Source organism: Pipistrellus kuhlii, unplaced genomic scaffold, assembly GCF_014108245.1.
Source record: "Pipistrellus kuhlii isolate mPipKuh1 unplaced genomic scaffold, mPipKuh1.p scaffold_m20_p_1, whole genome shotgun sequence".
Classification (NCBI taxonomy): Eukaryota; Metazoa; Chordata; class Mammalia; order Chiroptera; family Vespertilionidae; genus Pipistrellus; species Pipistrellus kuhlii.
In genome coordinates this window covers 97,610,114-97,627,045 of record NW_023425404.1, presented here as the reverse complement: position 1 = coordinate 97,627,045, position 16,932 = coordinate 97,610,114, and the positions used below count along the sequence as shown (strand labels likewise).

Here is a 16,932-nt window from a genome sequence, read left to right as displayed (position 1 = left end):
GTGTCCCCTGGTATAGGAGCTACATCTGCTTCAAGATAGGGACATTGTTCTTCAAATTCACACACAAATACTGTACAGCAGGTGTATTTCCTAGTAAAATGCTACTTCCACAAATCTAACAAAGATGCCCACTCTCGCCATTGGGAATATAGAAACGTAAATTAAAATTTACCCCTGGAGTCAACCAGAATTGCCTTATTATATTGCTATCTAAAAGTATCATCAACCCAAGAGTTAATGAAGGTGAGGATTGACTAAATGTATAGAATGAGTACTACCTGTATCTTATTTAACTCATATATAATGAATATACAATAAGCTGCAAATAAGCATATTCATTAAAGCTATATATTTTCTAAAATAACAGTTACAAAAAATCTTGTGTTCTTTCTAAGAAACATTGATTGTGATGTGTGCACGGTGGGGAACAGATGGATGAACTGACCCAGTGACTCTCAGGCTGAGAGAACTCACTGTTCAATGTTGTACTTATAGGCCACATTAACTTCTTGGCAAGAGCTGTTGCTGCACATGTGGGTGGTCCATTGCTGGATATGAATGTGCTGAATATCATTTAGGCACTGAGCAAGAGTTGTTCAAGTGAGTTGGAAAGGAGCCCAGAGGTATGTTGTTTATCTTCTAGGAACATTTATTTTCTCCCAAACATATAACTTGAATTAATAAAGTGGATTTAGATGTGAATAAAGTAAAGTAGTTATTGAAACTGAATCACTGTGACTCTCTAAAAATAACAAAAAAAAATCTATGAATAAGATTCCTAGCATAAGAAAAAGATTAGAGCATAAATTACAGTTCTTATCATATTGCTAAGAAGCACTGGCCTGGATCTGGCTGCAAAGCAGGTTTTCTGCCTGAAGTCAGATACTGTCTGCTAGTAACCACCGTTTTGATGAGTTCTGTTCTTTAGAAATAGATAAATCTCATTAGAATGATGAAAGAAGGAGATTTTTTAAGTAATTATTCTACTTTGATTATATTCTCTGGTCTGAAACCCTAAAAGAATTTATAAATTTTTATAAAAAGGAAACCTCTATGGACTTTATCAACTTGTGGCTTCATCACAAAATCTCCCTTGAGAAAAGGGGATGGGTAAGTTTATGGATAACCATCAGTGGGATCTCTCTACTGACCATTTTATCTGGTTTCTGGCATGTCTTTGGAACAAGTTTTGCATTATTCTCATCCATTAGTCATCTCTGCCAGATGCTTAAATAGATACTTGGAGGTTGGGGAGATGGCTTTGATTCCATGGAACTAAAAGCTTCTCTGATCCTTCCCTCGATTGGTTTTATTACCACCCAACATCTAGTGAAAAATTCAACTCTACTAAAAGTGCTAAACAAACTCTTAAAAAGGAATAGAAATACTAAACACATAATATTCATTATATATATATATATATATATATATATATATATACACACATATATACACACATATATACACACACCCCGTATTTTCCGGCGTATAAGACAACCCCCTAATTTTACAGTTAAAACATAGGTTTAGGCCTATATTCGCTGTATAAGACTATCCCCCACTTCAAAGAAAAGACTTACTTTGCCATCAAGATCTGCAGGTAATTTTTGTGCAATTTTGGTCTTTTGCCTCCATTTTCAGTTGACTTTTTTTCGTTTCAAAAGTCATCTTATACGCCGGAAAATATGGTGTATATATATATTCATTCCTGTATTAATTTCTTTGTTTTGTTCTTTCTTTCTTTTTTTTTTTAATATATTTTATTTATTTTGTACAGAGAAGAAGGGAGAGAGATAGAGAGTTAGAAACATCGATGAGAGAGTCATCAGTCAGCTGCCTCTTGCACACCCCCTACTGGGGATATGCCCACAACCAAGGTACATGCCCTTGACCGGAATCGAACCTGGGTCCCTTCAGTCCCCAAGCAGACGCTCTATCCATTGAGCCAAACCGGTTTCGGCTGTTTTGTTCTTTCTTGGTGTTAGTAAATATTATGAAGTTTTGTTTTATTTCAGGGAAAACTATTTACGACTTCAGTCTGTTATCTTCTTATTCTCTACCCACTGGATCCAATTCCTGACCAAAATTATATGAGAAAGATGTGAGAAATAGTTTTGGAATCCTGTGGCTACTTTATTATGCTGGTATCTCTGTCTCCCCTTTATTCTACCCAGCAGTGGGAGTCTTGTTTACAGATTTAACCCTCCAAAACCTGTTTCATATCCTTCCAATTTAACTGTGTACATGGTCACTGTTACCAACATATTAGATTATTATATATTCGTTTTTTTAAAATATATTTTATTGATTTTTTACAGAGAGAAAGAGAGAGGGACAGAGAGCTAGAAACATTGATGAGAGAGAATCATTGATAAGCTGCCTCTTACACCCCCCCCACTGGGGATGTGCCCACAACCAAGGTACATGCCCTTGACTGGAATCGAACCTGGGACCCTTCAGTTCACAGACAATGCTCTATCCACTGAGCCAAACTGGTTTTGGCTATTATATATTCTTAATGTAGCAGTCACTATTTCTTAAACTACAGGTTATAATTGAGAAAAGATGATAGTTTTCCTTGGGAGGGGAAATACTATTTAGGTTAGTGTCTTAGTCTAAAGGAAATTAAGTTAGAAGTTAGGGGGGGGGGAAATGGAACAAAGGATTCTTGATGAATAAAACATTTTTAGTAATTATCTTGAATATATTAACACAACATGGATTAGAAAAATTATATACATTATAGCATTAAATAAACAAATGCCATTCATATTATGAAATTCCTTCAAATCCCAACTTTACTTTAGTTAAAAATATCACATATTTATTAAGTAACACTTTACTGAAGTGTATAGTTTAAATATAATAAAATCCAAACATATTAAGGGCAATTTTTGATATGTTAAAAATATATTTAACTATGCAATCACTACCACCAATCCACATATAGGAGATTTCCATCTGTACAGAAAGTTACCTCCTACTCCTTTGTAATCAATTAACTATAGCCAAATGAGAATCTAATTCCTATTACTAAATATTCCTCTTGCCTCTTCAGGAAATTCATAGAAATGGAATAAAAATTATGCATTTCAATGTCAGGTTCTATTCACTTAACATGTTGTTTTTTGATATTCATGTTCACTTAACATGTTGTTTTTTGATAAAGGAAACTAGTCCATCCACTTTTATGAATGAGTAGATCACAAGATGTTTACCCATTTATCTATTGATGGATATTTTTGCTTTTGTCCATCATCATGAAGAGATGACTAATGGATGAGAATAATGCAAAATGGTTATTTCAAATAAAGCTGCTATATATTCGATTGTGTCCACCACCCAATGTAGCATAAGTCTATGTGTAGACATATGGTTTAAATTCTTTTGGGTAATCATCTACCAGTGAAAGTGAACATTTAAGATTTTGAGAGATTAAAGGCTATTTTCAAAAAAGTAACCCCTTTTTACATTCCCAGAAGCTGTGTGTGATAATTGCAGTTACTCTTATCAACACTTGGTATTAATAGTCTTTTCAACTTCAGCCATTATAATGTGTGTGTATTGTTGTGGCTTAAATTTCATTTCTCTGGCAACCAGTTTTTTTATACAATTATTGATTAACTAGAGGCCCAATGCATGAAATTCATGCTCAGGAGTGGGGGTTCCCTCAGCTCAGCCTGCACCCTCTCCAATTCAGGACTCCTCTGGGTATGTGCAACTGCCAGTTTAGGCCTGATCCCACAGGGATATCCCTCTCACAATCCGGGACCACTGGTTCCTAATTACTCATCTGCCTGCCTACCTGATCACCCCTAACTGCCCCAATGCCAGCCTGATTGCTCCTAACTCTCTCCCCTTTCCCCTGCCAGCCTGGTCACACCCAAATGACGCCCTCTGCCCACCTGGTTGCCCATAGGTGCCTCCTAGCTGGCCTGGTCACCCCTCACTTCTCCCCCCAACCACTTCTCCCCCCAACCTCTTGCTGCCTGGTCACACCCAGTTGCTCCCTCTCCAACATTTAGGACATCCATAATGATTACTTCTGATATGTTTTAGAAGTTTCTTCTAGTCTCTGTTTTTATGAAATTGCTTTTAACTATATTTCTTCCGATTATACTATATTTAGAATTCAATCATTTCCCTTTCTTTCTTCAAAACTATTTTAGATTGTATGTGAAGATATTGAAATAATGAGGTTGATCTGAAGACTGAAAAGTAAAAACACACACTGGAAACAAATTAATACAAGGGGCCATTTCCTCTTCCTCTGTAGGGCAACCCATATCAGATTTATTCCTTTCTGTAACTTTCAAAATCTACTTATTGCACCCTATCGTTCTGAATTGGGAACATGGAGCTAGTTTTCCTTCTGGTCTCAGCGTGTTTTCTAGTTCAAAAAATAGGATTTGTATCACATAATAGAGAGCGAATGAAAATCCTGCAGTCAGCATCATCTAAACTAGGCTGAAGTTAAAAAAACAGAGACATAGAGGAAAATTAGAATGTGTATATGCTCCCAAAGGTTAAGAAAGGGATGTGATTAATTTTATAGAGCAGTTTTGTTTGGCAGCTTAAAAAAGGCTGATGCTCCGTATGTAACAATCACTAAAAAAAAAATTGTCTTTGTGATTCATATTGCTTTGAGAAAATAATACATAGACATAGAATGAATGAAATTACATTAAGTCACTTAAATTATGCTATAGAATAATTGATTGCATTATTTTCCTTTTTAAATATTCCTAGGGATAAAAATTAGCATCATTATGTAAATAATATTGTCTTAGGAACTTTAGGTTTTGTTATAATAGTTTACTTTAAGAATCAAGGTCGAAAATCTTTTAAGTTAAACAGAATGTTGATAAAAAGAGTTTGGAAACTAAGAGGTAATAATACCCTGAAAATAGGACATTTTTGGTCAAGTAATTATATTTTATCTACCTAATATTACATTTCAGGAAACAAAGATGCCTAAATTATTAAAATTTAGAGATTTTTCTTCTAAGTTCTTCTTAATAAAAATTGATATTACCAATGAAGAAGTTTTAATGAAGTCTGAAAAACTTTAATCATAATTTTTACAATTGTTTTTTAGATTACATACAATGTCTGGTTTCTTCTTTGACAAACATAAACACTTCAGCTATTGTAATTGTATTTACTAGGACAAAATAATAATGAAAAGGAATATATTCTTTTTTGTACTTCTCAACCTTATCTAAAAAATAATACAAATGGGTCCTGGCTGGATGGCTCAATTGTTTGGAGAATTATCCCATACATCAGAAAAACTGTTGTGTGTTTGATTCCAGTCAGAGTACAAACCTAGATTGTTAGTTCCACCTCCAGTTGGGGCCCATTCTGGAGGCAACCGATCAATGTCTCTCTCACACATTGATGTTTCTTTCTCTCTCTTCCTCTCTCTCTAAAATGAATAAAAACATATTCTCAGGTGAGAATAAAAAAAACTAACAAAAAAAAAACACTCAAATTTATTTCAGTATATAGATGATAAAAATAATTTAAATATATAACTGAGTTTTAACACAGACTTGACATTTAATACATTAAAAAATAATAAAGGGGAGAGATCAACCAAAAGGTTGTATGCATGTATATAAGCCTAACCAATGGATACAGATACCAGGGGTGTGAGGGTATGAGTGGGGGTGGGGAGGCAATGTAATATCTTAATCAATAACGGAAAAAAAAATAACAAAAATGTTGATACTTCTAATTCATTATACACAACACAACTTTACTGCTTTCCCTTTGAATGTTTGTAAATTTAAAGTAAGCCAAAGACAAAATAGAAATTTACCACAAATTAAGAGTAATAAATAATTAAGAACAAATTATAAAGAAGAAACTCTTCTGCTATTAAGAAATCAACCAGGTGTTGGTTCTCAAGGGATTTTAGAATTGTAGAGTAAAATATGTATTCATGCTGAAACGGTTTGGCTCAATGGATAGAGCGTCAGCCTGCAGACTGAAAGGTCCCAGGTTCAATTCCAGTCAAGGGCATGTACCTTGGTTGCGGGTAGTGGGTGTGCAAGAGGCAGCTAATCGATGATTCTCTCTCATTGATGTTTCTGGCTCTCTATCCCTCTCTCTTCCTCTCCGTAAAAAATCAATAAAATATATTTAAAAAAATATGTATTCATTAACATTTGCAATTTTGTCTAAATAAAGCTAATTAACTAATCTTACATCCAACTCTACTTGAATTCACATAAACTTGTTTAATTTATAGACACATAAACTATCTTAACTTCTAAAATAAACTTTCCATCAAAACAAATGAATAGATTTCTAACCAGAACAGTTGAGCTGCTCATAGTATGCTTCATAAATTTTCAAAATTCTTTCATTCTTATATTGGCATAAGCTTAAGATTCCTTGATCTAATATATATATATATATATATATATATATATATATATATATATATATATATGCAAAAAATATTTGAATCTTACCTGTAACAAGAAAGCTGCATCTCCCCGCTCCAGCTTCATTTATGATGCTACAGTTATAAACCCCATAGTTTTCATTGGAAAGACTCTTCACCGGATACTCTGTGTACTCTTGAGAGTCAAACTGACCTGTCCGCAATAATTTGTTGCCTAAGCGCCACTCATAGGTCAGTACCCGTATGGGATAGGCTCTCAGAACCCGGCAGCTCATAGTGACACTTCGCTCTTGTCCTTGACGGATTTCCAAAAACGCTGGTTCCACAGCAGGAGGATCTGCAGGAAAGAAATGTTAAAACAGATAAAATGTGTTGCAATAGCTAATGTTATTTTTTTTTAAGAATATGTTTATATTGGAGAGAGAGAGAGAGAGAGAGAGAGAGAGAGAGAGAGAGAGAGAGAGAGAGAGAGAGAAGAGGGATAAGGAGAAAAGAGAGAAACATTGATGAGAGACATACATTGATTAGCTTCCTCTAGCACACCCGTAAGTGGGGATCTAGCTCATGATCTGGGCATGTGCCCTGACCAGGAATCGAACCTAATGCCTCTCAGTCCATAGTCAGTGCATGGGAGGAAGCTCAACCAATTGAGCCACACTAACCAGAGTAAGGCAATAACTATTCTTATTGTGAAAAACTATTTTAAAATATATCCAGCAACAGGGAAGGAGTATAAGAGGTGAATGGAGTCATATTTAGGCACAGGAGTTTCAGCTGGGGAAGGGTGGAGGCACAGGATAAGATGGTCCAACATCCACATGTGGCTTTTATTTTATTATTCATTTATTTATTTTTAATTAATTAATTAATTTTTTTTAATTTGGGAGGAATATTGGCTGTGGAGGTCCCAGTGAGGAGCAAGAAGTCCCAGCCCTTCATCAAGGGCTCCTTGCTGGGAAGGAAAGTCCTTGTAATTTTGGTCTGTAAAAATCAGAGGGAAATGAGGCTGAAGGAGACAGAAGGGTTGTAAGATTCCTAGGCAGTTCCTCTTAAAGGGCCTGTGCACAAAATTATTTGGATCCAGGGCCATATAACGAGGAACCAAACTGTCTGGCATCAGGACAAGAACTGGGGGCAGCTTTCTCATAGACAAAAGTGCTCACATAGGTCATCCTTCCTCTGCTGAGATCTCCACCCCCAGATAAAAAGCTTTACAGACAAGAAAAATGTGAAGGAGTTCATCACAACCAAATCAGTATTACATGAAATGTTGAATGATATTCTTGAGGAAGAATTGAAGAAGAAAAAGAAGAAGAAGAAGAAGGTAATAGCAATACATACATATATATATATATATATATATATATATATATATATATATATATCAACAATTGAATATAAAAGTTTAAATAAACGAATAAGGAATCTAATGAAGAAAATATACTGACTACTGGACCCTATAGGACACATACTACAAAAGGGAAGACGTTTATGGTACTCACAACAATAAATAAATTTTTTTTAAAGAGATGATTTAAAAAAAAAGCATAAGCAGGCAAAACTAAGAGAGTTTAGTGTTTTTTGTTTTGTTTTGTTTTGTATTTTGTTGTTTTTGTTTGTTTGTTTTGTTTTGTTTTGTTTTCTAGCTGCCTCCCAGAAAAGATAGCCATGACTATGTTTGGATTATACTGTTAGGAACCAAATGATGTTCCTATGAATATAAAATTCGGAGTCTCCAAACTAGTATGAAACCTTGCAGCAGATAAAGACATTGATGAATTATAATTATTTCCATGTGAGACTCAGTCCCCAGGCTTTGGATACCCATTTTTAATAAATTAAGTAACAAGGTATCCACATTTATTTTCTAAATTATTTGTCCTGAACTTATCTGACTGCCAGTCACAATGCCACAAACTTTACTCATTGTACTACCGATGAATGTGATTTTCAACCCATGGCAACATGTTCATTTATCTGGCTTAACTGTGATTTTTTTTCCATGTAATTAAAACTTGCTACACTTCGTACCTACTATATTTGTTTTTGATAGGAAGATTTATAAAAAGTGTTACATACTTCTCTCATTATTTAGAGTAGTCAAATTATAGTCCTTTCTTAATTACTCCAAATGTTCATAATTAATGACAATTACTTCCTGGGTGCTAACAATGGACTTTATTTAATTAAAGAAATTGTATAATATGTGACCACTCAAGATTGCACTGAAGAACACAATCATGTCCTTGATTAAGTATTTATAGCAACCTCTTGAGCTGTACAATACAAAACTGTACAGCTCTATCTGTTATCCCTTCCAGCAAGATACTAGAAGATTATAGGACTACCATACCAAATGTTCCCTGTCTCATATTCTTTTCCTGTTATTCCATACTAGGGGCGCAGTGCACAAAATTTGTGCATGGGGGTGGTTCCTCCACCCAGACTGACCCCTCTCACCTACTAGGGGCCCTCAGGAATGTCCTACTGAGGTGACTGGGCTGATCAGGGGATGGCACCTTCCCCATCACCCCACTGCTGTGGCCACTGTCAGTCACCACAGCCACCAAGGTGTTTTCATCAATACAGACTCCAGTCCTTTCACCAAGAAAAAATGACAACTTTCTTTAGGCATTTTAAAGATGTGTCTTTCATAGCATATGACATTTCTTTCTTTTTTTCTTTCTTTCTTTCTTTTTCTTTTCTTTTTTTTTTATCCTCACCTGAGGATATGTTTCCATTGACTTTTAGAGAGTGTAGAAGAGAAAGGGAAAGATAGAAACACCAAGGTGAGAAGAACACTTTGATTGGTTGCCTCCAGCATGAGTCCTTACCTGGCCCCCAGCTAGGGAGGAGCCTGAAACCTAAGTACATACCCTTGATCGGAACCAAACCAGACCCTGCAGTAGGCAAGCCTAGGCATTATCCACTGAGCCAAACTGGCTATGGCAGGATATGAAATTTCTTACCCTTCTAGCAACAGACCTTCGTTTGTTTTTTTCTCCAGAAGTGTGGTGCAAAAACCCTAGATCACCTTTTTGGATTCTTATACCCAAGTTACTAAGAATATTACCAGTGGCATACAGAGAGCTTAGCCAATGAGCGGTCAGAAAAGGTGTTTCCTCTTTAGTTCACACCAATCCCCTCCGATCTCTGACTCTGCCTCTGTCAAGGCCTAAAACCGCTGGGCTTGGGAAGGGCCACCCAGATCCCTCAGATCACCGGCTCCTCCAATCAATGGCTTCTCCCCTGCTCAGTCCTCAACCCTCTGGCCGGTGCTTGGGGCCTCAGCAGGGGACGTCCAGCTCCCTCCAATCACTAGTCTCCACCCCTGCCCAGGCCCCAAGCCTCTGGTCCTGGCTTGGGGCCTGGGCAGGACATCCCCAGCTCCCTATGATCACTGACTCCTCCCATGCCCAGGCCCCAAACCTCTAGCCAAGGCTTGGGGCTTGGGCAGGGGACCCCAAGCTCCCTCCAATAGCCAGGCTCTGCCCCTGCCCAGGAGCCCTTTGGCTCAGGCCCTTCTCAGGTTGCTCAGGACCCACAGGGGCCTACCTTGGAGTGACCTGGGTGCTGAGAAAATTCCTGGAATCCAGGCTGCTGGATGCCTACTATGCAAATTAGCCTCCATCTTTGTTAGGTTAATTTGCATACTCACTCTGATTGGCTAAGGGTGTAGTAGAGCTACAGTCAATTTACATGTTTGTCTATTATTAGGCACTAGAGGCCTGGTGCACAAATTGTGCACAGGTGAGGTCCCTCGGCCTGGTCAGTGATTGGGGCTGATCAGGGTTGGCCGACCAGGGGGAGGAACTGTGAGAGGGTGACTGTGGGAGCACACTGACCACCAGGGGGCAGTTCCTGCATTGAGCATCTTCCCCTGGTGGTCAGTATGCGTCATAGCTACCGGCCCATTGTCTGGTCATAACAGTCGCTTAGTTATTTTATATATATATATATATATATATATATATATATATATATATATATATATATGATGCATTCTATACTATTGCTGTTTTCACTGCCAATTAACTATTTGTTGAAAGAAGTTCTTGCTTCTTTTAACAAATATCTTTAAACTGTCTTTCTAATTCTAGTTTTATTTAAGAATTTAATGTGATTTTTTTCTTTAAAGAACTTTTTATTGATTTCAGAGAAAAGAAGGGAGGGGAAGAAAGGAACATGGATGAGAAACATTGATGGGATGCATTCTGCGCATCCTCTACTGGGACTCAAGCCTGTAACCAGGGCAACTTCCTGGTGTATGGCATGTTGCTCAACCAACTAAGCAACACTGCCTGAGCTTGAATTTACTGTTTTTACTTCTTCCTATATAACTGCTATGAATTTTTAAGAAATGAATGGTTAAAAAAACATCCTGTCTATCTATAAGTTTATGGCCTAATAAAATAGGCAGACATACAAATAGCTAATTTATAAAATTGAAGTAAAACAAACTATTCTAGGGCAGAAAGTAAAGAACTGAATAACACTTAGGAGGACTGACCTCCAAGTGTTTCAGCAAGGCATCTCAAAGAAGGTGATATTTTAGCTGTGATTTTCAGATATAAAGAAAATGATCAGTTTGATAAGCATTTGTAGACATTCCAGGTAGGAGGATTAGTTTGTGCAACTAATATAGAGATCTAGAGGTGGAGAAGTATTCAGAGAAATAGATATGAGTTAGCATCTCTTTTCAACAGCATGTGCTTATATTCTATTTTTCCCCAGAAAGTCTGATGATTTTTCTATTTTACTCAGAACTTTAAGCACTTTATCCATTTATATTTCCTATAACAACTGGCATATTTGGATACTAATATACCTTTTTATTTTGTACTTTCTATTTATTTTGTTTTTTATTTTTCTTATTTTAGATTGATGGATTACTTCTTTATTTCAGTTTTTTCCTGCTACTAGTTGTGAATTTAATTATTCTGTTTCTATAGTTTTATTTATTTTCCAAATGCATGCAACATGCATCTTTTTAAAAAATATTTTTATTGATTTTTTTTTTCAGAGAGAAAGAGAGAGAGACAGAGAGTTAGAAACATCGATGAGAGAGAATCATCAATCAGCTGCCTCTTGCACACCTCCTACTGGAGATGTGCCCGCAACCAAGGTACATGCCCTTGATGGGAACGGAAGCCAGGGCCCTCCAGTCGCGGGCCGACACTCTATACCAAGCCAAACCGGTTTAGGCAACATGCATCTTAAGTTAGCTAAAAACATCGATTCGTACCTTTACCATCCTTCTGGGCAAAGTAAGTATCTTAGAAGAGTTTTCTTATTTTATTCCCATTGCAACAGTTGTTACCAAGCCATGAATTTTAATTCTCTCTTATTTTATTAAAAATTATTGGAAAGGAACCCTCATACACTGCTGGTGGAAATGCAGACTGGTGCAGCCATTATGGAGAACATTTTGGAGTTTCCTCAAAAAACTAAAGATGGAGCTCCCATTTGACCCAGTAATACCACTTCTGGGAATATATCCCAAGAAACTAGAAACTAGAAAGGATATATGCACCCCTATGTTCATAGCACTACAATTCACCATAGCTAAGATTTGGAAACAGCCTAAATGTGCATTAGCAGATTAGTAGATTAAAAACCAGTGGTACATCTACAACAATGGAATACTACACTGAGGTTAAAAAGAAGGAATTCTTACCATTTGCAGCAGCATGAATGGAAATGGAGAGCATTATGCTAAGTGAAATACACCAGGCAATGAAACAAAAACAAAAACAAAAACAAAAAAACACCACATGATCTCACTTATTTATGGAAGATAAAGAACATTATAACCTGATGAACTAAAAGATAAGATAAAGAATCAGTAAAGTACCAAACAGACTGTCAAATTACAGTGAGAAGGCTGGGGAGTGTTGGGGAGGGTGGAAAGAGATCAACCAAAGGACTTGTATGCATGCATATAAGCACAACCAATGAACACAAGACACTGGGGGGTGGGTTAGGATGAGGGCATGCAACAGGGGATAGGGGAGGCTGGGGGAAGGTCAATGGGGGTAAAAAAGAGATATATGTACTACTATGTGTAATATTTTAAACAATAAAATAAAATTTATAAAATAAAAATAAAAAAGCAGAAATAAAAATTATTGGAAATTATAGTAATTTTATACTTGCATTTTTATTTAGAATATTTTATTCAGATATATGCTACCTTATTTGCCCTTACAGTACTTCCTTCTTTCATCATAGACCTGCCAAATTTGTGATCATTTTCCTTTTTCCTAAAGTACATCATTCAAAAATATTTTTAGTGAACTTTCTAATGTGATTTTATAAAAATATTTTAAGCTCATTCTTAAAGAATATTTTTCTTGTACATAGGACTGTAGGTTAGCAGTATTTTCTTTTAGTGCATAGGGATATTATTTCACTGTCCATTATTGCTGTAGAGAAGTAAGCTCAGTCTCACACTTTAAAGTGCATTTCTTTTTTCTACCAGCTACTTTCAAAATCTCTTTGTTTTTGATTCTCCACAGCTTCAATATAATGTTTTCAGGTCTGGGTGTTTCTTTCACTTATAAGTTTGAGTTTTTCTTGGCTTCTTATATCCATTGATTTAAGTTTGTAGTCTTTCATTTAAGTGATTTTTGAAAATTTCTAATCTGTGTTCTTTTCTTCCTATCTTTGTTTGAGGGGATTTTTTATTCTCTCTTCTATGTCTCTTAACATTTCATTCTTTGGAATGCACATCGAAGATACACTTTTGCAATTAGAGTGAAATGTCTTAGTGTGTGTGTGTGTGTGTGTGTGTGTGTGTCTGTCAGTGCTCTAACCACTGAGTTTCACTATCCAGAGATGGAATCAATAATAGCATTTGATGTTACTATCATCTGAGACAGAAAATTGACAGAAAACTTTAGCAATTGAATAGATTTCGAGGCAGAGATTTATTTTTATGTACACAATCTGCAATACATGAAAACAAATTTATAATTAATTAATTAAAAATATAAGCAAGGTTGATAAAAGTCTCTATCATATCAGTTTGTAAATACAATGCCACTGAAGTAGTGTATTGTATTTAATGTTATCTTTATTGTTTCTAAAACTTACTGTGATCTTTCATTAATTCACTAATTTTCTCAGCTGCCTAATATAATTTCTCTTCTCATATCTTACTGAAAATAATTATTCTAGAATGGAAATTTTAGGGACATTACTCTATAATTAGCAAGGAATTATGCTGTTCTTACTCATCTGCCCTTTAAGATTATCTATGCCATTATTAAAACTAATATGTATATAGTTGGAGATTGATTATAATTTTAATAAATGTTGGCCTTATAATATTCACAATATATTGCTTTATGCATTTCTGACTTCATGATTTTGTTGAAATTTAAGATAGAAAATTATAGAATTACTAGTGGTCTGTTGCAAAAATTTGTGCACATTGAAAGGATAATCAATTAGAAGAAATATTTTATTTTTTAATTTTTATTGATTTCAGAAAGGAAGGAAGAGGGAGAGAGATTTAGAAACATTCATGATGCGAGAGAATCATAGATCAGCTGCCTCCTGAAAGGCTCCCACTGGGGATTGAGCCCACAACCAAGGCATGTGCCCTTGACCAGAATTGAATCTGGGACCTTTCAGTTTATTGGCCAATGTTCTATCCACTGAACCAAACTGACCAAGCCTAGAAGAAATATTTTATTTTATTTTATTATTTTAAAATATATTTTATTGATTTTTTTTCAGAGAGGAAGGAAGAGAGATAGAGAACTAGAAATATGGATGAGAGAGAAACATTGACCAGCAGCCTCACACCCCCCACCGGGGATGTGCCTGCAACCTATGTACATGCCTTTAACCGGAATTGAACCTGGGACCTTTCAGTCTGCAGACTGATTCTGTATCCATTGAGTCAAACCAGTTTCCACTAGAAGAAATATTTTAATAGCACTATTTGCCCTTTCTCTATAATAGAAGTGTCAACCAAATTCACAATGGACAATAACAGATGGAAACACACATGTGATGGGCACCAGTGAGAGGTTTATATGTATCATGTATGCACAAGTCAACTAATCCTTTTATAGATATAGAATAAACTTGCTTAATTAGATCTGCTTTCTGATTTAGCTAAACTTTTTCCAGCCCATTGAAGCTCCCCATCTTCTTTTTCAGGTAATTGTTAGCAACACAATGATAAATATCAACATGAAGCAGATTATTATTATAGATCACACAGGATCTATTATTATAGATCCCACCTGACGATAAAACAAGTTTTTTCCTGGGCTAAAGAAATTGCAAGGAGGCTAGTTGCTAGGGAGAGGAAGCTGAGCATTGCTACATGATGTCATTACCAGAAGGTCAGAAACAACATATTAGCCTTTTATACATATAGATTCTATTCAAATTCTGGGAACAAATTCTAAAATTTTTATAAGTTTCATTTAATAAAAAGAATAGTAAGATTAACATGACCTCATGCCATATTTATTATCAAGCTTTGAAAAAGTAAAAATTAACTCTAGAACTTTTATATCAGAAAAACAATTTTCAGGGACTCCAGTGGCGCAATCGGTTAGCGCGCGGTACTTATAAGAAAAACAATTTTCATTTTCAAGTTCTATCCTCAGAAAGTATTAGAGTCCAAGAACCTCACATTTTCCTTGAAGGATAATGTCAATTGTCTTTGAAAATGTTAAATGGAAGGAGTTAAAATTAGAATGAGTTAATTTATAGTATTTTCTTCCTTTCACAAGAATAAACAATGACTAATAAAGAAAACCAGAAACACAGAGAAACTGCTCATTTTCAGTTCTCATTATAAGTGATAACTAGAAAAATCAATTTATTTAATTTCTGCCAATATTTCTACATCAAAATATAAAAATGTTATTTGATAAAGCCCCAAATAGGTAAAACATAAAGCTAAACTGATTTATCAAAAATTATTTTATATGTTTTTTTCTTTTTTTGTTTAAATATATTTTATTGATTTTTTTACAGAGAAGAGGAGAGAGGGATAGAGAGCTAGAAATGTTGATGAGAGAGAAACATCGACCAGCTGCCTCTTGCACACACCCCACCAGGATTGTGCCCGCAACCAATGTACATGCCCCTGACTGGAATTGAACTCGGGACCCTTCAGTCCGCAGACCGATGCTCTACCACTGAGTCAAACCGGTTTCGGCTATATGTTTTCTTTTTCTATCTAGAAGTCCATTCTGCATTGCCATTTTATATGTTTACTAGAGGCCCAGTGCATGAAATTTGTGCATGGGGGGTTGGGGTGTTGTCCCTCAGTCCAATCTTCACACTCTCAAATCTGGGACCCCTCGAAGCATGTCCTATTGCCAGTTTACAGGGACTGGGCCTAAACTGGCAGTCAGACATCTCTCATAATCTGAGACTGCTGGCTCCTAACCATGCACCTACCTGCCTCCCTTCCTAATTGCCCCTAACCACTCTTCTTGCCCCCAACTGTTCCCCATTAGCAGCCTAATCACCCCAAACTGCCCCCTATGCCAGTGTACTCACCCCCAACTTTATGCCCTGGCAGCCTGTTCACCTCCATTTACCCCCCCCCCCCCCCCTGCTTGTCTGCTTGCCCCATCTTCCCTCCCCACTGGCCTGCTTGCCCCCAACTGTCCCCTTCTGGTCTGCTCACTCAAAACTGCCCATTCCTTGATATTCTGACCACCTCCAATTAACCCCCACTGACAGCCTACTTGCCCCCAACTGGTGCCCCTAGTGGTCTGCTCACCCCTAACTGCCCCCCCCACACATTGGCCTGATCACCCACAACTGCCATCCCATCCTGGCCTCTAACCGCCTTGCCTCTACCTTGGCCTCGCCACCATGGCTTTGTCCATAAGAACATCCAGAAGGTCTACTGGAAGTTCTTTCAGTCTAATTAGTATATTAGCCTTTTATTAGTAAAGATAGAGGCCTGGGTGGGAGTGGCTGGTTTGCCCTGAAGGATGTCCTGGCTCAGGGTGGGAGTTACCTTGGGGCATGGGGCAACCTGGGTGAGGAGCCTGTGGTGGTTTGCAGGACAGCCATGCCCCCATGAGGTGAAGGTCCCCACTGGAGTGGGAATGGCCAGCCTGGGTGAAGGGCTAAAGGTTGATTTCAAGCTGGCCGCAGGCCCACTGGGGTGCCTGGCCAAACTGGGTGAGGGGTGTGATGGCTGTTCGCAGGCTGGCCAAGCCTCCCAGCGGGGGCCCTCACTCCATAGGGGTATAACCAACTTGGTAAGGGACTATTTTTCTTTTCCTAAGTGCCTCCTTGAGTAGAGGCCAGGATGGGCTGGAAGCAGGTATTTGGATTTATTTATCTTCTATAATTGAAACTTTGTAGCCTTGGACAGAGACCAGGGCCAGCCAGAACAGGCAGGTAGCTTGGTTTTCTCCATTGCCAGGGGAAACCCAAGCCTCCTGATCACTCCAGCTCTGTGGCTGCTGCCATCTTTGTTGGGTTAATTTGGCTGTGGGTGTAGTGGAATGATGGTTAATTTGCAT

At 37.1% G+C, this 16,932-nt stretch overlaps 1 protein-coding gene across 1 annotated transcript in view; it reads right to left on the bottom strand.

The window, feature by feature from the left end:
• MDGA2 (MAM domain containing glycosylphosphatidylinositol anchor 2) overlaps positions 1–16,932 on the bottom strand; it is an 865,861-nt gene that overhangs the window by 146,235 nt on the left and 702,694 nt on the right. Inside the window, exon 9 of the mRNA XM_036457944.2 lies at positions 6,483–6,752. Coding sequence (XP_036313837.1) covers positions 6,483–6,752 — 270 coding nt within the window. The remainder of the gene's footprint in view (positions 1–6,482; positions 6,753–16,932) is intronic.